The 25,070-nt window shown below is 45.1% G+C and overlaps 1 protein-coding gene across 1 annotated transcript; it reads right to left on the reverse strand.

Annotated features, from left to right (window-relative positions):
- On the reverse strand, positions 1 to 24,470 carry hdlbpb (high density lipoprotein binding protein b). Its single transcript, XM_048236413.1, is given in 29 exon segments — positions 1 to 582; positions 1,959 to 2,114; positions 2,333 to 2,449; positions 3,191 to 3,370; positions 3,745 to 3,888; positions 4,330 to 4,464; positions 4,717 to 4,821; positions 5,026 to 5,060; positions 5,063 to 5,152; positions 5,811 to 5,949; positions 6,270 to 6,488; positions 7,302 to 7,523; positions 7,934 to 8,152; positions 8,726 to 8,857; positions 9,090 to 9,176; positions 9,333 to 9,446; positions 9,627 to 9,731; positions 9,941 to 10,080; positions 11,123 to 11,201; positions 11,945 to 12,049; positions 12,723 to 12,830; positions 13,537 to 13,743; positions 14,908 to 15,123; positions 15,444 to 15,650; positions 18,040 to 18,255; positions 18,891 to 19,039; positions 20,434 to 20,535; positions 21,631 to 21,711; positions 24,383 to 24,470. Coding segments are annotated over 27 exon segments (3,795 nt in total). The 5' UTR covers positions 20,510 to 20,535; positions 21,631 to 21,711; positions 24,383 to 24,470; the 3' UTR covers positions 1 to 489.
- Positions 24,471 to 25,070: the final 600 nt, after the last annotated feature.

Consider the following 25,070-nt stretch of genomic DNA (forward strand, 5'->3'; position numbering starts at 1 on the left):
CACCCCACACCCCACACCCCAACCACCCACCCAGCGACTGAGGCACTCCAGCGAAGCCAGAGGAAAACCAGTGGAGGAATTGACAACCCAGGACAAAAGAGTGAGAGAGTTCATGGATAAAAGGATAGAGTGAGAGAGTTCATGGACAAAAGGATAGAGTGAGAGAGTTCATGGACAAAAGGATAGAGTGAGAGAGTTCATGGACAAAAGGATAGAGTGAAAGAGTTCATGGACAAAAGGATAGAGTGAAAGAGTTCATGGACAGGATTGAGGCCACATTTTTCTGTCTGGGTGTCCGGGTTGGTTGGTGTGGAGCAGGACAGAGGAAGAGAGTGGGAGACAAAGGATCTCCTCACAGGTCAAAGGGCACTGAAGTGGAGGGATGACCAGAGACAAGAAGGGGGACAAGATTGGCGATAGAGGAATGAAAATCCATTTCTTCTCCACTCCTCCCGTTCCTCTCTATGCTCGTTCGTTTTCCTCCGCCATTCAGAACTTCTTGGGTCCCCAGGCCGACGTCTGTTTGGGAGCCACGCCGGTGCCGAAGGTGGGGAAGTCCTCAGCGCTGCTCATGTCCGGAGCCTGCGGAGACCAGGCCGAGGCGCACAGGTAAACACACAGGTAAACACACAGGTACACACACAGGTAAACACACAGGTAAACACACAGGTACACACACAGGTAAACACACAGGTAAACACACAGGTACCAACACATTGCTGTCTTCCATACTGTATATAAAAGCTGTTACAGTAAAGGTCCCACAATTTTAATCAAACCCAATTTTGGGTCAAATTCAGATTCTCATGGTCCTCAAGCGGACTTATCTCTGTATGCATTAAGAAAACGTAGTGGCTTGTCACTGGCTTGTCACATCTGGACCTGTACTCTGCATAATGACAATAAAGTTGAATCTAATCTAATCTTGGATCAAGCTATGCACAATTCCAGCTAATCAACCCATTGCTTTAGTAGCAACCTTTCCCCAGAATCATGTACTGTACCTTTAATTTAATAATCTGGAGACAGCAATGGTGTGAATCAATCATCAGCAAGTATGGCATATTATCAGTTGATTGATGTTGAACATACACACATTTGACACAACATTAACAAAACAAACTACTACAACAATCATAACCTATAATTGATTTTTGGTGACCCTGAGAACCAGTCACTTAGACCCTGTATATATTAAGCCAGGTAAATTTAAATACACGATTATTTCTTCGTTAAGTCCTTCTGTCCACATTAAAACGGCTTATTCCGACACTGAAAATGATACTTTTCGAAAATGATCTCTGAGGTGGACAAATCTGAAAACTCCAGGTTAGCGCTGTAGCGCACACAGGGCAAACGGAGAGCTTCAGGTACGATGACGTGTACATGACGAGAACATCTACTCTCATAGCAACACTTACAACAAGTCTTACTGATCCTAGCACTCACCAGCCGTTTTAAGCTGACAAGTAACTGTTAAAAACAGCACTCACCGACGCACTTATTCTTACTGTACTCTAATGTTTTTTAAACTGTCCTAAAATTGTGAGAATTGTTCTAAAACTTACTGTTTACCATGTTGTTAGTCGCTTTGGTTAAAAAGCGTCAGCCAAATGTAATGTAATGTAATGTGTAGTTGCCATGATACTAATGTAAGTATGTGTTCCAGACACCACCAACAACAAACATGGCTTTTCAGCTTTCTAGTGTGGACACAAAACTAAAAAACTGACAAACAACACTAAAATGGTAAAGTGAACGGAGATGGTTTTCACCTCGAACTTTACCCGGCTTAATGTTGGGTGAAGTCAGGTAAATTCGGCCATTAGCTAAAATGGACCAGATAAGGTTGGCGATATGGGGATTTTCAGGGCAAATAGGGGATTTTCATGCCAAAAAGTGCCCCAATTTACCTGACTTCATCCTAGACACAGCCTTAGATGGCGACATGATCTCACCTTGTTGCCCGGGGCATTCCAGGGTGCGTCCCGAACAACAAAGCCTTTGGCAGCGCCCTTACTGTCCTCGTCTCCTCCCCCGAGTCCTCCTCCGGCTGACCGAGACGGGGGCTTCATGTAAGCAGCCATAGTCTCCGATTCAGTTACAGTCAGCATCTGTGCGTGTGAGAGACAGAGTGAGGGAGAGGAAGGGAGGGAGGGAGGAAGGGCGAAAGAGAGGCAGAGCAAGAAAGAGCAAATATGACCATAAAATGGGATGAGAAGAGCAACAGGAGTTTAGAGACATTTGAGCTTATGTAGTCTGTGGCATGTATTTATATATAAAAAGCCTATGAATAAAGCCAGATGCCAGATTCCGCAGTAGAAACACTTACATATTCCTCCTCCAGGTTGAGGAGATGGTCGATGGCGTTGTCCACATTCTCGGGCAAGCCAGTCACAGTCACTCGGTCTGGGTCATCGGAACCGGGCTGGGGGAACCGGATGTCCACCTGCAGGGGATTGAATCCCAGATCCCAGAATAACTAGGATAAGTAGACTGTATGACATTCATTCACAAGTATGAAAACAATTATCAACAATTATCATACATTTCTCTGGGCAATTCTTTGAAAAGGAATACTGACATGTCAATCCATAGATATTCTTACAATAATACACACACCATGATCAATGGCTGCGTTCAGGCTTCTGATACAATACTGAATGAATGAATGGCTATAACCCTATTACCTCAACCTGTTCTTGCACTGAAATAGTTTTTTTTTTACCTTGTCTACATTACACTTTACTCTCCTATTTGTCTATATTATTTATGCTGGTCTCTAGACCTTACTCTTGCACTGTTGCACTGTTGGACTAATGTTGGACTACTGTTTGCACCTTCACCATGACATTCACTCCCTTTAGCACCTCACCAGTCCCGGCCCTGTCACTACAAGCGTCTTATGCTTGATCACCCTAAAGCACATTGGACTTTCTTAATTTAACTTATATAGTGTATTTAGTATTTAGTTGTGTTAGTTTTCTTATCTGTCTTATCTTCTACTGTCTTTATTGTACAGTGGAGTTTAGTTATATGTTTATACTTATACTTATGTTTACCATTTCTGCTGTAAGTGCATGTTTGTGAGGTGAATTTCCCCTTGAGGATCAATAAAGTATATATCTATCTATCTCATCTAATAACATAAGACACACACACACACACACACAGACACATACACACACACCTTGAACTCATCCATGAGCTTGCGGATGGCTTTGCCGCGGGCGCCGATGATGCGGGCGTGCACGCGGTGGTCCAGCTGCACATCTCCGCTGACCATCTCCTCCAGCTCAGCCACCAGCTGCTCGATGGCCACGCGCGCTTCCTCCGCATTACGCTCGTAACCAGAGATCACAATCACATCCTGGGGGGGGGGGGTTAAAGAAGAGATGAGGAGAAATTAAGATGGAGGGAGGGAGGAGGAAAAGAGAGAGAGCAGTGATAGAGAGTAAAAAGAGAGATGGAACGGGGAGGGAGAGAGAGCAAGGAAGGAGGGTAAAAAGAGAGAGAACAGTGATAAAGTGAAAAGAGAAAGATGGAGGGAGGAAAGATAGGGTAAAAAAAAAAAAAGAGATAGATGGACAAGGAGAATGAGAGAAGGATGGGATGAGATATGACATGTCAGAACAGCAGACAGAGAGAATAGATCAAGATGAGATCAGGAAACCCAGCCCAAAAACAAATCAATAAAAAAGTGCATGCATGCAGAAAGACACACACACACACACACACACACACCTGCAGTTCATCTCCCTTGTCTGGGAACTGCACGTTGACATCGTGGTCTTTGCGGATCTGGGAGATGACGGCTCCTTTACGGCCGATGATCTTAGGATGGAATTTGGGCGGAACTGAGAGGGTGATTTTGTAGCTCCTCAACGCCTGTGGACATAGAACAACAAAACATCACTTAAAGCAGAGAACGCCTCAACATCAGCAGAGCAAAACATCACTTAAAGCAGAGAACGCCTCAACATCAGCAGAACAAAACATCACTTAAAACAGAGAACGCCTCAACATCAGCAGAACAAAAAATTATTTATAACAGCATCACTGTTGCAACAAGCAACACACAGCAACAGAATTTCACAGCATCAGCGAGAATAAACAGAAAATTCCTTTGTTGTATTGAGCAATTCCACGCAAGACTGTCACATCCATAACGCCAACACAATGCCATGGTATTTAGTTGGCGTTATGGATGTGACCATTTTGCGTGGAATTGGCCAATTATGTATTAATTCACTGGTGCCATGTTTGGATCGGGTTATTAGATCACTGGTCACTGTGGCCAGGTCTGGTTCGGTGAAATCTGGGTCGTACCCGGTCCTCCTGTTCCGCTTGCAGCTCTTTGACCCGCTCCAGCAGGCCCAGTTTGGCCTGGTCCACGTTGGTCACCTGACCCGTGATCTTGATGACGTCTGACTGCTGGTCAGGCTGAGGCACAGAGATGTTCACCTGAGCGAGAGAGAGAGAGAGAGAGAAGAGGGTCAAGAACAGTAGCACAGAACAGTAGTGTATGGATAGATATGTATGCGCATCACTTGGCTATTCAAGCAGATTTCTTAAAAGTGATTTAGCTGGCAGGATGAGAGAGGCAGGGTGCTGTAAACAGCACTAGAACGGTTTCTCACCATTACACTACTGAACTCCGCCCTGACCTCCAAGCCCCTCCCACTCCCCGGCCCTCTCCCTCCACTCGTGCTCTACCTCATACTCCTCCATCATCTTCCTGATCCCATTGCCCTTCTGGCCAATGATGTAACGATGGAGATCATAAGGCACCTCTACATCTATCGTCACAGGCACCAGAGCCTGCAGAGAGAGAGAGAGAGAGAGAAAGAAGGAAAGAAAGAGAGAGAGAGAGAGAGAGAGAGAGATGAGTGGGGGAGTAGAAACAGGATGAAAAGGAAAGCCATTAATCAAACTGTGAACCCTTCATAAAAACGTTACAGAGTGTGGTCAGTTATGAGCGAGTGCTTGAGGTTAGAGGTGCATTGTGGGAAATGCAGTCCTCACCAGCAGGGCTTGCCGCGCCAGCTCACACTTCTCCTCTCGCCCGAGATGGCGATGATGTCACACTTGCGGGGGACAGGCTCCCCCTCCGGACTGGCGTCCCCGTTCTCCTGTGGATGGGGCTCCTGACCTGAGGTAGCCATGGCAACAGCACATTTCACTTGAGATCAAAATTCCTTTTTTTCAAGTAAGGAAAACAAATGCTTTAATTTATTTTTTTTTGAATATTTTAAAGGTTAAGGTCACTAGTGTGCGATTGCGCCTCTCTGTCATCATCTGGATTAAAGAGAGCATGAAAGAGCACCAGACTTTAACTTTGCACAGCAAACTCCTCCAGCTACATTTGAAAGGCATGGTGCATCAATAGGATCAGGAGTATAATAGGCTACGTGCACAAAAGGCGCTCGTTTGTTTCCGAGGGAGCCAGGTGTGTCTGAACCTGCCGCTATTGTTAATGTAATTAGCGTCAACAGGGACCCTGTTGGGTGTTGAACCTAGTGAATCAGCACGGTATGATAAATATGAATTTATGCGTGTGTTAAAATGATTATTATTGGGCAAACGACATATTCAGTATCATCAGAGTGAAGGTGTTAGGAGCAGAATATAAAAGAAAATGCTGTTACAACACAGTTAACGCTCCAAATGAGATGAAACAAATGACATGACGAGCCTTTTGTGCATGTAGTCTATTTTATGAGCAGAATTAATCAAACTCAAACTACACATCAAACCCCTCTCAGGTCTAACGGTATACACGTAGCTAGAGGGAGAGCATGCTGTCTGACCTGCGGACTCCTCCCTCTCAGGGAACTTGATCTGGACCTCATGGTCCCGGGTGATCTGCTGGATCCGGCAGCCTTTGGGGCCCATCACTGCCCGGTGGTGCCGCTGCAGAATGGCCACCTCCACCGTCACCTGGGCCTCCTGGGAACACAAGGGTCAAAGGTCAGCAGGGGTCATGACTTGAAGTGAAACACTTGAACACTTGCCAAGTGACACACATCCACTTATCTCACTGATAAAATACAATACAGATGTAACTTAGGTAATATAAGGTAGGTCTTTAAGCTTTCCCAGTTCACATACTGACCACTCATTTGTACACATTAGAGTTTTCCCAGCATCAGAAAACACATCCATCCGGGCGTCGCTACAAGACACACACACACACCTGCAGCGGCAAGATACACACATACCTGCGTCGCGCACACTAACATAACACACACAGTTGGATGTTTCATTACCAGGTCCTCGATGATCTCCTGGATGCGGCGCTTGGCGGCTTCCACACAGTCCTTGGCGCCCTTCAGCGTGATGCGGTCGCTGTGCGTGCCGGTGCGGGGGAAGCTGATGGCCACTCCGCCGTACTCCTCGGCCAGCTCCCGCAGCACCTGCCCGCGGCGGCACACAAAGTGGCGATGGTGCCGGGGCTCGACCACCATACCGTCCTCCACCACATCATCCTGGGGCGGGACAGACAAACAGACAGAAAAATAGACACAGGAAGCCGGTCAATAAAGTTAGGTGTGATGTCTGAATCATTAAAAATATTACAGTGGCTTACTTTCCCCAAACATATGTCCAAATGTACAATTTGTAATATATGGACTGTCCAGGAGCAACGTACGGGAACATCATGCAAGCGACTTTTTATTCACCATGCTGGAGAGAAGAGAGAGCCGCCCGTGGCCGCCCCCTCATCTGCTGGCTGATCTGCTCACCGGGGCCGAAAGGGGACTTGTGGACTAAACTGCTGGCGAAGCACTATCACCTGCCTGTGGACTTATTGAGTGTTTTTTGTTTGTCTTTGTCTTTGTTTGCGTGAGCGCAGAGTCCGTTTGTTTTATGTCTGGTCTTGTTCTGTAAGCCTACTGTCTTTGTAAAGACAGGCTTGCTTTACTGTCACTATCTATTTGTCTGTCTGTTTATTTGTGTACGTCTTGGTGTGTCTTGTGTCTTTTGTTATTTTGTAAATTGTTTGTTTATGTCTTGTTGTCATGGGTACACTGGCGACTACGCCGCTCCGTCCAGCATCGTTTGTCTTTATGTTTCAATGTCTTGTGTGTGGAGCGCTTTGGATTGTACTAAGTACATGTTAAATGCGCTTTATAAATAAAAATGACTTGACTTCACTTGATATAATTTTAATAAAAACAGTTGTGACCAAACTCTAGTCCAATTCTTATGTCAGCTGCACTGACATAAAAATATACCATGATTAATGTCATTTTTCTCTCATGCTGACTTCTCAGTAAGCATGCCTGATTGGCTCTCACCAGGTTCTTCACCAGGATCTCCAGCTCCCGTTGGGCGAGTCGCACGGCCTCCTCTCGGCCCACGATGGTGATGAGCTCCTGCTCGGGCTCGTCGGGGGAGGGGAAGATGATGCGGGCGCCGGTGCGGTCGCGCACCCGTCGGATGTTGGCCCCACCACGGCCAATCAGGAACTTGTGGTACTCTGGCTTGGCCTGCAGCTCCACCGTGAAGTTGTTCACTTGCTGTGGGAGATGCAGAGAAAGGGAAAGAGAGCAAAACAAAGAACGAGAGAGAGAAAGAGAGCAGTTAAAGTGTCATCCTGTAGATCCTCCTGTAGTGGAATGTGTCTTCACCTCCTGCCATCTCACCTCCTCTCCTCCTCACCTCCCCACTCCTACCCTCTTCTCCCTCCTCCCCTCTCACCTCTCCTCCTCTCCTCACCTCCTCCTCCTCTCCTCCCCTCCCCCCTCCTCCCTTCTCCTCTTTCCTGTCCTCCTCTCCTCCCCTCCCCACTCTTCTCTCCTCCTCTCTCCTCTCCTCCTCTCCTCCCTCCCCACTTTTCTCTCCTCCTCTCCCCACTCCTCCCCTCTCCTCCCTCCCTCCTCCCCTCCCCACTCTTCCCTCCTCCCTTCCTCACCTCCTCCCTCCTCACCTTCTCCTCGGCCAGTTGCAGCAGCTGCTTGCGGGCCTTCTCCACCTCGCCTGCCGGCCCACGGATGGTGACGCGGTCAGAACCCGAGCCCTCGGAGGGGAAGTGGATGTGAACGCCGCCGCAGTCCTCCATCACCGAGCGCACCAGGCAGCCCTTGGAGCCGATCAGCGAGTTGTGCAGCTTGGCCGGGATGGTTACCTCCGTCTCCTTTATGTTGGCCTAAGGGGCAACCAGACCGAGACCACAGGACACGTAAAGGATAATGTATTGTTCGCCGGTAATTATCGGAAAATAAGTCCCGACTCCCGACAGGGCAAACAGAAGCCCGACGGGCAGTGGAGGGGTTTTGCTTTGACCTGAAGGGACTTATTTTCCGATAATTACAGGCAGACAATACATTATCCCGCTCATTATACGGCTACTTGCCAAAACGAGAAAAGAAGCTTAACTCAATGGGTCTTTAAAAATGATTTTGCTACCATTTCGTGGCCTCTGCTGACAAAATAAATAGTTCGCTACACAGATAGAACGTGACAGTTTCAGGTGTTGCATGGCAACGTCTTAGGCTACTAGCTGACTTTCACTTTCAATGAAACTCTATTGCAAAAGCGAACGGACTTCTTGCAGAATGATATAAGAGACGTGATGTGAAAGATGACAATTTATGATATTTCTTCATTTTGAAATGAATGAAATGGAGGTTATCGCCAATTTACTGTATCCACATAATATGAGCGTACTGACATTACTGTAAGTGTTAAGGAAAAGTGAACAATCTCTCTGAGCTCTCACCAGGTCTCTCTGGATGGTCAGGATGCGGTCTCGTGCGGCCTCACAGTTGACCTTCTTCCCTGTGATGACGATCATCTCCGAGTCACTGTTCTCAGTGGGCAGGTCAATCTTTGTGTTGGTCTCCTCACGGATCTAAGGGCAAAACAAACACACACACATCAGCAAGACAGTGACAGTGACCGCTCACTATGGCTGTGTATTTCTCCAGTAGTGCCTGAGTGAGCCGTCACTGTGTGCACTGCAAACAATAACAACAACAACAGCAACATCAACAACATGTTACATTTATATAGCGCTTTTCTCAACACTCAAAGCGCTTCACAGATGTCCAAAAGTACAGCTTGGTCATCTACGCTGTACGTACCTTCTTGATGTTGGCGCCTCCTTTGCCTATGATGTTTTTGTGGAACTGCTTGAAGATGGGCACTGAGATGGAGTAGCTGTTTTCAATCTGAAAAGTAAAGAGAGAACAGGCTAGATTGTACCGAGAAGGAAAGAGAAGGGGCGATGACAAAGTGTGGTCTAACATTAGAGGGGTTAAATTGGGGAGAGAGAGAGAGAGAGAGAGAGAGAGAGAAAGAGATGTACAGTAGAGCTGTCTTAATACCAGGTCTGCGATCATCTTCTGCAGGAACTTGCCACATTTCTCCACCTCGTTCTTTGGTCCCCTGAGCTGTACAATGTCACTGTTCTGTGCCGGGTCCGGGAAATTAATGATGACCTGAACAAGAGCATTCAATCTCAACTCTGTGATGGCTTTACAAATCGTTTGTAAGGTTTACTTGGCAATGAGAGTTGTAATGTAAGTAGATATATTTAAAGTTAGTACAGTATGTAGTATGTCAGTAAACATGTGTTATGAGACAGATGTGAGATACCGACTAAAAAAGATGGCTCTTACCTCTGGAAACTTGTCCCGCACTTCTTTGATCTTTTCCCCTTTTTGGCCTATGATGGTGCGATGGAATTTCTGCTCCACTATCAAGTCTTTGGTTCGTTCATTTTCCTGACAGAGAGAGAAGAAAGAAAATGTGAGGGAGAAAAATACACGAAAGGTGATCTGCTCAGCACAAGCTAAACCAAACAAGAAAATGGCCAGAGTGGCACTTTTGAGAAGAGGAGGAAAGGCAGAGTCAGCGCATGCTGAAGCTTTTAATTTCGTTCACTGGCCTCTCTCCATCGGATGACCCCTGAGTGACCCCTGGTGCTGCTCACCATGCGCTGGGCCATCTCCATGAGCTCCCGGCGGGCCAGCTGAACCCCCTGGGGGTCCCCCTCGATGCGCACCAGGCCGCTGCGGTCTGCGTCCTGAGGGATCCGCACCGACACCTTGTACTGCTCCTTGATGCGGTTTACTGCGCAGGGATGGAGTGATGCATGGAGGAGAGAGATAGAGGAAAAGAAAAGGAAAAGCATTAGTAAATGAGACAGACTGAGTGTTTCCAATCAAATAAGCACTTTTCTACAGACTTAAAAACTAATTTAAACTGTATAGCATATCTCAGGGCTAATATAATCTGCATAGCACATCCCAGAGCGAATATAATCTGTATAGCACATCCCAGGGCTAATATTCAGTAATCTGTATACTGTAGCACATCCCAGGGCTACTGTGATCTTGGCCACTGTATAGTGGTTAGAGAGGAACATACTGTATTGTTAAAGCAGGTGTATGTGCATTTTATATGATCTTTTACACTGTGTGTGTGTGTCTGTGCCTGTGCTTTATCCTCTGACAGGCCTACGTATGTGTGCATATTCTCCTGTGAGTGTGTATGATTTCAGTTGCAGAAGTGTGTGTGTGTGTGTGATTGTTTGTATGTGAGAGAGAGTGTGTATTGTATATCTGATTCCTGTTATAGCTATGTGTGATCTCCTGCAGCCTTGTCTTTGTATGTGTGTTTGTGTGTTTCTTCGTGTGTGTGTGTGCGTGTGTGTGTGTGTGTGTGTGTGTGTGTGTGTGTATGTATGTATGCATGAATGTGTGTGTTCTCCCTCAGAGGCAGAGTGCAGTGCTGACACAGGATATTTTTAGAATGGCTGGAAACCACTTCAGCAGAGGCCTGGCATCAGCTGATCCCTTGAAAACACTGAAACCCCAGCACTGAGACACGCACCAGTCTATGGACATCCACTCAACTCTGCCCCAAAGGAGCCCCCTCGCTCTCTATTGCTCATTTCATACACTTCTACTTACTAACCTCAGGCTCAGAATTTTGCACTTACACTTTGCAAGAGTATAAGATGTTGACAGGCAGACGCTGACATTGTAGAATATAAGTTACTGACAGGAGTCACTTTGAAGGGAAAAATAACATTTTAAAAATGCCTTTTTTTTTTTAACTATGTGTCTCTCTCAGCAGTCCTCCCCTCCCCCATTAGTGAGGCCAAACTCACTGTTCGCGCCATTTTTCCCAATCAGGTGTCTGTGGAAGCGCTGGTCGATGTTCACCTCAGTATAGTCCATCCGAGACATCTGTTGAAGGAAGACACAAAACAGACATGAAGTAGCTCGTTCCACTTAAAACTGCACATCACAGACAGGGATTCACAGTGGCAATGCAGCTAGGCATTGCATTGCTTTCAATCCAAGCACTGCATTTCCGAGTCATTTATCAAAACACTTATCCAAACTGGCAAGATGCCATTAAAGATTTGATTGGCTACTGAGAGCAAATATCAACAGCCTTTCATAAAACCAAAAAACGTTTAATGGACAAAACTCCTTTCATTCAGAGACACTTATTCTTGTAATTAAAGCAGCACTAAACAAGATTTGCTCTCGGGGTCCCCCTCTGGTTGAGAAGCACAATAATAAGCAAACTAAATATGTATGCGTCTTTTGCAACAAAGTATGAACATAACTCCGATTTAATATAGTTGCTAGGTCGGTAATCACCTACAGAGGGCCGCTCAGACAATGGCAGAAGTGCCGTTTGTCATGTTATGAGGTTCTGTGCCATCAAAATGATTTTGGAAATGTTATGTTATGGTAAAAAAAACTGTTAAGGGTGCCTCTAATGTAAAAAACTGTTAAGGGTGCCTCAAATATAAGAAGCCAAAAGGATCAAACATATTAAACCTTTCCAGGCACAGAGCTTTTCTAATACAAGGCTGAGATCAGCACAGCTTACAAGTACGGTATTGTTCAACACCTAATAACCATCCAAAAGGTGTGTGTGTGTATGTAAGTGTGTGTGTGTGTGGTTGGGCCCTGACCAGGTCTTTGATGATCTCTTGGATCTGGACTTGCGCCTGCTCCACCTCCTCTGTGGGTCCTTCCAGGCTGATCCTCTCCTCGCCGTCTGTGAACTCGATGTGAACCTTGGGGGGTCAAAGGTCATGGAACAGGGATTTACATCAGACTTTCTAATGAGGAGACACAGCACTCAAAGAATCTCCCATAGAAATGTATGGGGTTAGTTTGTAACACAAACATGACAGTCGTCTACATATATTCCACCACTTCCGCTGCCTAAAGTTCACATGTAAATACATTGTGCCGGTTGGTGTCATGAAGCCTTGGGCACGCGCAGTTCTGCCCGAAACAGATGCCCGATAAGTGCCCAATGTGCATTGCAATATGGACGCCGAGTGGAGGGACTTGCCTAAAAGGACTTTGTTTACATTATGCCCACCATCAAATCACAGATACAAAATACTATCATGTTACTATATCCGTCCACAGAAATGAAATACATATTGCCTGTTTTTTCTTTACCTCAATCTTAAATATAATTTGATCACGTCTCTGCTCTGGCAGCTGTCTTCAACTGCAGACGACTGCCGTCAGCCACAGACATGATGTCCCCCCCCTATCCTTGGTCTGTTCAGTGCATTTCTTGAAAAGACCTCCTCTCTTTCATATCCTGCCAGTTATTTTGCCTTTTTACCACCTCCTCCTTTCTTCCCCCCTCAGCTAGATCAGTCAATAAAAGCCTTACTTTCATCTCCATCTCCCTCTCTCTCTCTCTCTCCCCCCCCCCCCCACCCTCACCTTGGGCAGCTGCTGGGTGATGCGGCCGATGTTCTGTCCTTTCTTGCCGATGATGAAGCGATGGAGCCAGGCAGGAGCGCTCACCTCCACCACAGTCACACTCTTCGCCTGCAGAGAACACAGCCAATTAGGAGTCAGACCCACGCCCATGTCTACACCCACACCCAGACCAGCGTGCTAACGCTAAACAATACAGTACAACACGCTCTGGATACAGTATTCAGAGGAAAGGCATTTCAGCACAGTGAGTATATGATTGGGATCTTGGATATTGTTGTATATTATGCTGGATTGCACTAATCCCAGACTGTGGTTTCATGATGGGAAAATACTCAGACAAAAACAAATCCTCTATTATTTTGGACCATTTGAATACTGTGAGCATATTCTATTCCATCCATGCCATGAGCATATTCATATACATTATTTGGGAATTATCTTGATTGTACGTGTTTGATGAATTCAAGATAGCCATAACTCAGATGAGGTTTGCAAACTGTAAACACAAATGTAAAAACAAACCATGAATGGAGAAATTGACCAATTTTGTTTCTGCTATATGCATGCACATGGGAATTGTTTCAATGTGTGCCTTGGTCTGTTGGAGTAAATATTCTTAACTTATTATAACTTTCTAAAGGGTCTCCATCTTCTAACCTAGGGTTCCCAAACCCTAGTTAGTTAGTTCCATAGAGGGAAAATACTTGATAACATGTAGACAGCCAGAACTATGGGGTCTTGAATCTATATAAACAAATGTAAAAAAAAGTCCTAAAACGAGCGCTAAATTTCCACATGGCCGCCACCTTCTCACCTTGGCGTACACCTGTGTGAGGGCCGGACCCAGTTTATCCGGCTCGCCCCGGAGGATGATGGTCTCCGAGCCGGAGTCCAGCGGCGGCATCTCCACGGACACGCCGGTGCTCTCCATGATCTCGTGCAGCGTGTTCCCCTTGGGCCCGATGATGTACTTGTGCTGGGACTTCTTCACCTCCACAGAGATGGTGGTGGTCTTCCGCTTCTAAAGATGAACAGAAACAGAGGGAGTAAGAAAAAAAGAGAGAAGAAGTTTAGGCAATCTAGAGGGCGAGCATTATTCCTCAAAACCCTTAAGAGCAAGAATGTACAACTACTACTCAATGAAGCATACAGGTGTTCTGTGGATGAGTTGGTTAATTTGTGTGGGTGTTTATATTATTCCAGATGTATGCATGTGTGTGGTTGTATGTTTATGTTTATGTGTTGTGTGTGTGTGTGTGTGTGTGTGTGTGTGTGTGTGTGTGTGGGTGTGTGTGTGTGTGTACTGATGAAAGCCCACAGTTCCTCCGCGCCTCCCTGGCTTCATTAGCATTCCCATCCTGTTGTTTTCCTTCACAATTCAATTTGCCCTCATTAGTATCTCCGCCTGGCCGTCCCCCCACCCATCTTCACCCTCAACACCACCCTCTAACACCCCCCACACACACACACACACACACACACACGCACACATACACACACAGTCACTCTCAACCCCACCCTCTCCTACCCTCCCCCCTCATCTTCAGCTTGTCATAAACTCCCTCATTTTCTCATTAGCGCCCGGCGCTATCGCTTCCCTGCTTCCCTCTGGCAATCACACCGAACCAGACCAGACCAGACCAGACCGAACCAGACCAAACCAGACCAGACCAGACCAGACCAGACCAGACCAGACCAGACCAAGACCGAACTGAGGCACCCGAGAGCTGCAGCATCTTCACACCACTCACGGCAACAGAAGGCAAGAGAGTCAGGGCAGGAGAAGGAGTAGCGTCGTACACTGAGCAAATGGAGTGAAAGAAAAGAGGAATTTATCTTCTACCTATTCATCTGTGTTCTATCCATCTCTCACGGCAGATCAGACCTTGAGACTCTACAATACAAGTGTGAACAGGCTCCCGTCATTGCTTTCTTTGGCATAACAGTGTTCACGTGTTTTTTGTCCCCTCCTCTATAGTGTCTTTCCTACCTACTCTCCTCTCTTAAAGCTTTTTTCACCTTTTTGTTTTTCTGTCCTCCACTGTACCCACCACACACACACACACACACACACACACACACACACACACACACACACAAACAAGCACACAGAAGCACACACGCTCGTACATACACACGCATGCACGAACGTACGCACGCACGCACACACGCACGCACCACGCACCTTCTCGTCGTAGATGGCGCGGATGCGGGCGATGGCCATGGCGACGGCCTCCTTCTCGCCGGTGATGACGATCTCGTCCTTGGGCAGGCTGGGCGGTGGGATGCTGATGCGTGCGCCCGTCTCCTGGCTCAGCTCCTGCACCACCCGGTTGTGGGCGCCCGCGATGAACGGGTGGAAGGCCTTCTCCAGCGACAGACGCTCCACCGCCCGCTTGTCCTGAGAGGGACGAAGGCAGGGTGGAGGAGCGGTTAGGGTGGACAGCGGTCAAAGGTGCAGGAGTCAGATGAGAACAAAATAGTGGGGATGAGCACTGGACCATATTTAAGTGACTACAACACAGATCCTAAACTTCACTGACAACAGGAGCAATCCATCAATCATTTAATTCAATCACTATTTTAATCATTCACTATTGTCATCTCTGCTATTTTTCACTGATAATCTTTCCTCACACATAGTAATAGCAGTAATCTCAATACGATGTTGATCTCCAACACCTGTGAACTCTTGAACCTTGACCCCCTGACCCCTCTGACCTGTTCGGCAGAGATGAGCAGGATTTCGTGGCGCGCCTTCTCGATGCCCTCCTTGGTGCCGGTGATGCGGATGTTGACGCTGGGGTCGTCGGGGCGCGGGATGGCGATCTTGGTGGCCGTCTTCAGCTCCAGCTCCTGCATCTTCTCGCCGTTCTTGCCGATCACGAAGCGGTGGTGCTCCTTGGGGATGGTGACCGTGGCGGAGGCCTGCGGGAAACATCCAGAGAGAAAGAGATAAGGGGAGGAGACATAACTCAGATGATGTTTGCAAACTGTAAACACAAATGTGAAAACAAACCATGAGCGCACACATTGGACTGTCTTGAGTTAAAACATGTCCTGTTTCTAAAAGTGAATGATATCTTTTTACAGGGAACAAGGAAGAGCCAGACAAATAAAAGCAAGAAACACTGAAGAGGCCTGTCGGCGCCGCTACGCATAGGTCAAGAGGCCTGTCGGCGCCGCTACGCATGGGTCAAGAGGCCTGTCGGCGCCGCTACGCATGGGTCAAGAGGCCTGTCGGCGCCGCTACGCATGGGTCAAGAGGGCTGTCTGCGTCGTTACACGTGGGTCGGGAGGGCTGTCTGCGTTGTTACGCGTGGGTCGGGAGGGCTGTCTGCGTCGGTTGCTTCTCAACTTATTTTTAATATGCATTTTACTACATGTTTTTCAATCATGAAATAGCCATTGAAATAAAGGCTTTTTAAAAATATTTTAAAGTGTGTAAAGAGTGCCTTGGATTTCCTTTTTCTACTGAAAGGCCATACATGTTTCATTCAGCCATTCATCCATTCATTCAGTCATTACATTCATTATTCATAAAATGTTATTCAAGAACACTATAGCTGTAATCTGACTTGCTGACATGATAGAGCTGCAATTTTAAAAAAAGTTTTCAGTCAATTAATCTGTCAATTATATTCTTGATTCGTCAAAAATGTGAACGTATTGTCCTTAAATAAAATGATAGTTGACAATTAATCAATTAATTGTTGCAGCCCTAATACATGAGATGAAGAGCATAAGAGGGGAGGGATAATGAATTTAACCTGCTGACTTCTCCAGTTTACAGGCATAGTTCAATGGAAGAAGGCTCAGGTTTAAATACTAAATACTAAAAATATACCTACTCAGGTCAACAGGGTGGTCACAGTGACAATAACCTGATTATACATATAATAAATATGTAGTAATACATACAACTGAATATATTTACATAAATAAACCAACTCATGTAGCAACCAGACAGATCATTGAGTAGATCAATATTCTGATATCTACATTGCAGATTGACCTTGATTTGAACTGACCTAAATTTATATTAGTTAACCCTTAGAACCCTAAGCTGTTTTTAGGGCATTTTCACTACCTTTATTATTTTGATTTTTAAAGAATTAAAATATAAAAATCATATTATAAAAATTCTTATATTTTGACCTGTATCTCACCACAGCAAGCTCATAGCTCTACATGCATTTCATGTGTGTGTAGGGCTGACTGTCCTGAAACGGGCAATATAATTGCCATGTTGGAGGGATACTCTGGGGCTGAGCAATTTACAGAAATATGTGGTGTGTGATTTACGGAAATAAATGCAATTTTTTATTTAGCGATGAAAAATGACCATTCTGCGCTCCATATCTGTGACACGAACTGATCTGACCTGACTTGACCCAAGTTTGCCTGTTAGCATGTGTGACTATGGTGTATGCACTCATGATGATTCTCAACTTTTTACTGCATTGCCATGAACAAGGTAAAGGCAAAAAAGGTGTTTCTTTGTTGAACAAATTGGGATGCAATGTGAGCCTTGAATTGGATGCCATGCAGGAATTTGCTAGGATCTCAAAACCGGATTATGAACATGTTTTGCCATAAACACACGATAGCGTTGGATTATAAACATGCTTTGCCACAAAAACAGACAAAAACGTGGGGTAAGTCCAGCTATATGAAGTTATTATTTTGCTGTCACTTCGTCTGTTTTATAACCCAGAAGGATGTATTTGGTATCAAATGATAGCTCTGTGTCTCCTCTTTCATCTAACATGCGTGGCATATATATCCGATCACGGGTCCGTGTGTAATTACTCCGAGAGTAATGGGTGTGCAGCGTTGGTTTGTGTACATGAAGTATATAATAATTATATATAATTATTATATACTTATATAATTATAAGCCAGAAAGATCGATATCCATGGTACCAATGGATAGCCCTGTTTCTCCTCTTTCATCTGATATGCTTGCCATATCTATGCAATCACAGGTTCGCGAGTAATTCAAATGAGAGTAATGGGTGCGCAGGTGAACGCAGAGAAGTATAGACTGTAAATATGATGCAATTTGATTTAATTTCATGATTTTTTTTTATTTTCATACTTGATCGTACAGACAAGTGCGTAGTCTCTTTGGAAAGCCCCACTTCTTCTCTGTCATGCAATAAAGGTTTTATCTCGTTGCGATGAACAGTCGCGGAGCAATGTAACAGAGAAGAAAGGGTGTGTTTTTTGACACACTTTGCATCAATCGGGTTCTAAGGGTTAATTATACTGTTCTATGTGCGGGCCTGAGAGGAGTTCCAACTCCTTCGCGTACCTGAGTCTGCAGCCGAGCCACGATCTCCTTGCGGGCCTTCATCACCGAGTCCAGCTTGCCCGTCACCATGATGGACAAGCCCTGGTCCTTAGCCAGCGAGAGCTCGATGTGTGCCCCGGTCTTCTGCATGATGTCCAGGCACACCTTGGCCTCCTCGCCCTCCCCGAACTGGCTGTTGTCCTTGTACCGCCGCTCCTCCAGGGGCACATGAAACACCTGGGAAAAACAGATAGAATGACGGAGGTATCAAAAGAGAGGGAGAGAGAGAAAGAGAAAGAAAGAATGGGAGAAGAAAGATGAGAAAGTGATTTGTTTACACGGAGCAGAGAAAACCCTTTGGTGGAGATGGAGGCCAACTTCTCTTTAAAAGCTCCAAAAGTTGGCCCAATGCTATTTGGTCTGATGCCAATTTGAGAGTGGCAATGTCTGTCTTTACTCAAGCACACTGGTCTAATTGTTCCACTCGGAACATTCACACAGTGGATATCTGGCACATGATCTATTCCGTCTAGAATTATGTAACACAGCTATGCAGATTTTAAACAAACATATGACTTGTCATATGACAACACTTTAATGACCCACTTTTAAAAGGGCAAACTAGAGTTTAATGTCCATGCTAACATTGTTTTGGACTCTTAGCATACTAAGTAAGGACAATCAAATACCACAAATATACAAGTGACGTCCTTGAACATACTTATAACTTAAAAATACATCTAAAATGACCACCACACTGTATCTGTTCATATTCATGTTCATTGCCGAGATTAACCACTTTCTTATGTCCACAGCTGAATCTGTCCACTACTAGTTAGCATGCAATGTGAGGGGAAGGTAAAGCTGGGCACCTGCGTGATGACCGAGGCTTTGATGGGTCGGATGCGGTTCCAGGCCCCCGCGGGCTCCCCTGATCGGTCCCCCGGGGCCCCCTTCTCCGGCAGCGGGGGGAAGGCCTCCAGGTAGGTGGGGATGTACGCCTCATCCTCAGGGACCCCACCTGAGAGAACAGAGAGAGAGAGGAAAGACAGATAGATGTAATGAAGGGCACCATTTCATTATGTTAGCAAAAGTAAAAGAAATATCTAGATCTATCCCTTGACTGGGTTCTCCCTTTGCTCAAGCTACGCATGTGCACCGCATGTACGCATGTAAATCGGCTTGGCAGTTTTCGCATAATCCTGCTCACAGACAAACAACTGACAACATAACCTCCGTGGTGGGGATAACAAGGGCGGTAAAAAAAGCAAACGAGAAAGAAATACCCCTTTTGCCAGAAACTCGATACCCAAGTGCATTTGGAGGAAAGCAGCCTTTTTAAAAAATGACCTTTACCAAAATAAGACAAACAGCGTCTCCTGTTTCAGTCACATGGTTGGCAGGTGAGCTGAGGAGACTTTTCTCCTCACAAAAACACCTTCCACTAACAGTGTCCCTTTTGGTGCCCTTGACTGAGAACTGCCAAGTCAGGTAACGTTGCCCAGGTGCATTTATTTGCAGTGTAGAAAACAGTCTACTCCAGCAGCAACACTTTCACATATTCCCCACACAGGGCTCAATGACAGCATGAAACGTAAATGCAAAGCTGCTGTTCTTGCTACACCTCCACACACACACACACACACACACACACACACACACACACACACACACACACCATGTCCCAAATCAATATTTCCCACATAAACCCAATAGCCTAATTGGACACCACTCACACGGCAGTAATCAATGGCATGCGCAACCACAACGACAACAACAGCAACAACAGCAACAACAACAACAACAACAACAACAACAACAACAACAACAACAACAACAACAACAACAAAACCAACTACAATGGCGACGCTTAGTCCTCACACACAGCCACCAGCCCCAGTCCTGATCCCAGTAGCGTTTAGAGAGCCACTGCTGTGTTGCTGCTCCACTAATGGCTTCCTGCTCCCTGACCCACAGACGAGTCCACCTCCCACCTCAAGCCATTCATCATTTCCACACACACACACACACACACACACACACACACACACACACACACACACACACATTACACACACACACACACACACACACACACACACACACATAAATTACACATACATTACACGCACACACACAAGCTTTTCAACTGGAGTTCTGTAACAACACAGCAATTACAGGCAGCAGAGTTTAATCTGTGGAGTGAGGGCTAAAGTGAATGACTGGGAGGCAGTCGATGTCATGAGATGAGGGTGAACACACATTCACACAGAGGGTCAAGGCATCAAGACCAGCTGCCAGGCGAGCTGCCATGCAAGGCCCAATTCACACCAAAGATTAGCGACGAGACAAAACCGTTGCAGAAAGAGTTGCAGCGGTGTGAATTACTGCACACACCACACCTGTCCGCCGTACCTGAGATCTCCTCATCCTTCAGCCCGCTACGATGCTCCGCAAAGCTCTCCGGGGTCAGTACAGCCACAGAACTCATGCTTCAAGAGTTATTCCGCTATTCCACTGAGAGACCAAGGGAGAGAAAGGAGGGAAGGGGAGGGGAGAAGAGGGAGAGATTTCAAAACAAAGAGGAGGTTAGTTGTACATTTTTTTAGGGGCCGTTTATACGAGAACGATTGCGAAGGAAGACGACAAAATATTTTATCATAAGTGCCTTTCGTTTACACGGCGACACCGCCATCGGGTCTTGAAGACGCAAAAATCTGAAGACTCCTTCCAGAGTGTAGAGTTTTGAAGACAACCCGGGTTGCGTCTCCGTCTAAACGGCTAAACCAAAGATCCTTGATTACCTCTCTGGCTAAACTGTCAAATTAGAATGTCTGCGGCGTGACGCATGCGGGTTCTATCACACCACCACCCAGCGGTCTGGAATGCATATCCAATCGAATATCACATACTCTTGCATCTTCATATAAACAAAGATTTCCCACTGAGAATGCTCGTCTAAACGCGAATAAAAATGAAGACGAGACGCCACTTCTGCGTCTTCTCTTTTCATCGTCACCGTATAAACGTAGCCTTAGACATCAGACATGTGCTGACTGTTCTTAAGACCAAAGAACACAAGGTTATAGTATAATATGTAATACACATATTCACATAAAAATACACATATTCAAGTGTGCACACACACACACACACACACACACACACACACACACACACACACACATCAAGTGAGCTGTGAAATAACTTCACAGCAGTAGAAAGTACAGCTTGTCGCCCCATATGTTCAGACAGAGTGAATTTCTTGTGAGGGCATTCATTCAGTCTGACACCAACTGGCTAGAGCAAAACCTGCATCTTACAGCATAATGTTCCACAAGGGAAAAGTGAGTTAACGTTCAGTCAAAAGAATTTAGGCTCAGGCTATACCCAAAACCAAACACAACAAAGTGGTCTTGTGTACCATCGAGAACAGTGCACATTATGCAACTTATGCATTCACGCTGCAGTGATGTCATATGATCAGGAAGATCAGAGACTGATTGTTTTACATGTTTCTACCACTCCCCACCACCACCGTGTCCATCCACACACAGACTAGCCTTTGAGTGTATCGAGCCTTCAAGCCATCAGGTCTCTGAGTGTACCTACCTGCAAAAGGTCAAATGCCAGAAAGTCCGTCCTGAAGGGTGTTACTGTAAGCGCTTCAGTGTTGAGTCAGTGTGTTTGGTCCTGAGGAGGCAAAAAACAAAACAAAGCCATTCATGCACAGCTCAACCAGAAAGATAAACAACTCCAAAAGTAACAAACCACAACCAAACACACAACCCTGTGTAACAGTTCAAACTACCTTAAGGCAGGAAATTAAAACCTGCATCTCTTAGCTTTCCTCTAACCACAGCCCACTCATATGAGCTAAAATAAACCTGGACACACACAGACAGACACAGACACCTAGTTCCACAGAGGCTTCAAGGAGGGACCCATGGTCCTGTGAGGTGTGTGTGGTGGCCGTCAGGTGGGATTGCCTGAGAAAGAGATGCTCGTGCTAAGGATAGCTTACCGAGGCCCCCCTCCAGAGAGTGCAGGCTAATTGGTGTGTCTGTCTAAGCAAGCACACAAACCCCTTGACTGAGAACATGACTATTATTGTGCACACAGAGAGAGTGAGAGAGAGAGAGAGGGAAAACACATGATATTCTAAACAGTAAGCTTAGCCATTGATTTAAGAGCAAAGAATTGTCAAGCATTCAATGTCAATTTGCTTTTAGAGTCTTTATTATTATAACAAATATTACTGATAATTGATTATGTTAAAGAAAAAATACTGATCATGTTCATCTTCAAATGAGTAGACTAAAAAGACAACAACAACAACAACAAAAACAGATGAACAAGCAACAAAGAGGACGTCGGCCTATCGCTGACAATTTCATCTGTTTGGCAGCTTCTGCTTCTCCACACAAACACACGGATGAACACAATCTCTAGGGGGCTCAGGGCTGCAGAGACCTTTATCACCTGCAGCAATGCACAAACTACACTGTAGCACCTTCCACACAAACAACATCACAGTTGCTTTGTTTAAAACAAGGACCCAGACCGTCAGAGCTACATGTATATATTCTGATAGCTTAATATTGTTTCATCTCAATTCAGTGATCAGGTGGAGGAAAGTGAATTCAGTGATCAAGAGGAAATATCTTGTTGATGGATACTGAGTGGTTTGCTGTAGATTTGAGAAACACATTGTTGAATGAAAGGTTTAGCCTCCAGGATGTGTTATGCCTGAGGTTTTGAGGACCATTTTTCTATCACAGTGTATCACCTACTCAGCATGATTGCATCATGGACTATTCGTTATTAATTACTGGTCATTTCATTCACACTGCACAAAAAGGGTAGCCTACAAAACAGCCACAAGACAAGTGACTTCCATATAAGATTTTGTGTAGGCTATTCATCACTTACACTTAACTTAGTCGATCAAGTCTGACTGTATGTAAATTTGGCTTTTCAAATAGTTGTTTGCTGACACACATTTATTAATTGACATAACCTGAAAAATTGTCCTCACGTTGCGTCGTCCAGTCATTATCCGTGGTATATCAGCAAGCGGGCTGTGAAAGTGTTTCCCTCAGACTTTAGGAAAGGCCTCATACGGTACCCAGACCCAAACCTACTAACACCGTTTGGTGTCCATGCGTCATTTTTTCTTTTGTTGGCAGCAACAAGGCGAGATTTGCAATTACGAAGCTATGTTTTTATTATTTACCTGAAAACATCTCGTGCTGTATCTGTCGCAGAAGCTACGTTAGGTTATTTGATTCACAAAATGATTTAGCCAGATAAATGTGATATTACGATATTTGGATCTCCAGCTCCGCGTCGACAGTAATATCAACTCAGTGGTAATTCTGACAGACCTTGCAAGTGCGCTACTACTAGGCACATTAACTAAACGGGTATTGTCAACACTCAAACAACTAGCTAGCAAGTCAACAAGCGAAACAAATGTATGTTTATTTTACGTAACGTTAATTACGTTTGCTGGTTGATAAACAAATTCGAAATAGTGTATGGATAAATAATGATATGCATATGAGCGAGCGAGCGTGGTTTGGTTCTGACGATGACAGCTGTGCCTAACTGCCTAAATCCAACCAACATTAGCTTAGCCTGTCGGTTTTAAAAATGAGTAATACAATAAGTGCCGAGCTAGCAGATATACTGCTAACCCAATGAGCCAACACAATAGCGATTGATACTGTTGGCTTTCTTTTACAGTCCGTTAATTATCAGGCACGTACCGCAGAGATGATGTAACGTGACTTAACTCAAATGAATGCGCTATAGAATATTTAGCGCAATTATATGCAGCTTAACCTTAACATTCTGCATAGGGTTTCCTGCTAACGGTAGTTGATCATTCACCTTACATTAGAATAAAGCTAACGCTAGCAAAGTACATCTAGCTTTGACGTTTGCTACAGTGCAACATCGAAATGCAGATACACCTATAACGTTACCTATTTCTATCACCATCGCTAGCTTACTTTCAGATATATGTGAAAGCCCAACATCATTACATTAAATGTAGTAATTGATTTCGGGATCGATAAAGGAATCGTGTTTAATCAACTAGCAAGGGGAAGCTTAACTTTGATGATCATCCTTAGCTAACGTTGCCTGTCGGGCAGATATGATAACCTAGCTACTAGCTAACGCTCTAATGACAGCGAATGTTAGCGGGCTAACAAGTAATACAGAATGCGGATTTTAAAATCCTCTCATAACCGGACAATCGAATGAACCATAGCGTTCACAAACTTACTCGCTACGTAGGAACGAAACGGCATTGCATATATAACATATTAAAACATAAATCTACAAACGAGCCTACCTTTTCAGACGAAAATGAACGGCACACGGATTTGACAGCTGATGGTGTAAACATGCGCACACTCATTCACGCGCTCTGTTTAGGTTGTAGGCTGTCTTTCCCTGGACGCGAAGGGAACGCACGTAAAGTGACGTATGTAACTATGTGCTTTCAGTAAGAAAAATTATTATATTCGGCTACTGGATCCATTATTGTTGTTTCTTTTTCAAACACCGTGTAGAATGTAATGGTCAGTTGTAACATTTCTGATTCTAGTGAAATAGTTGCACATAGCATAGCATGAATTAGCCTACATGGAAATAGTAATAGCACACAGGCAGGTAGTAGCCTACTTTTTTACAGCATTATAGAGTCCGATGACAGGCCAAGATTATCTCACATGATACTGGGACAACTTCTTTGGAGCCGCAATAAGGCATTTACAAAGCCTTTCACAGTTACAGTAGGCTATATGCCAAATAAGCCTAAATTGTGGTAAAATTAGATACCATTGTAAGGACTGTCATAACGACGGCAAAACATCTAACGGGAAGGTTGATGCGTGTCAGAACGGCCTACACGTAATCTGACTCCATAATATTAGTAAACGACCTACAAACAGTAAACATATCACTATTTGTTGTAAAAGGCTATAGTGTCTATCACTAAACAGGCCTAAACAGTAAACCAAATAAATGCAAGGGCATGA

The sequence above is a fragment of the Alosa alosa genome, chromosome 24 (genome assembly GCF_017589495.1).
Source record: "Alosa alosa isolate M-15738 ecotype Scorff River chromosome 24, AALO_Geno_1.1, whole genome shotgun sequence".
Classification (NCBI taxonomy): Eukaryota; Metazoa; Chordata; class Actinopteri; order Clupeiformes; family Clupeidae; genus Alosa; species Alosa alosa.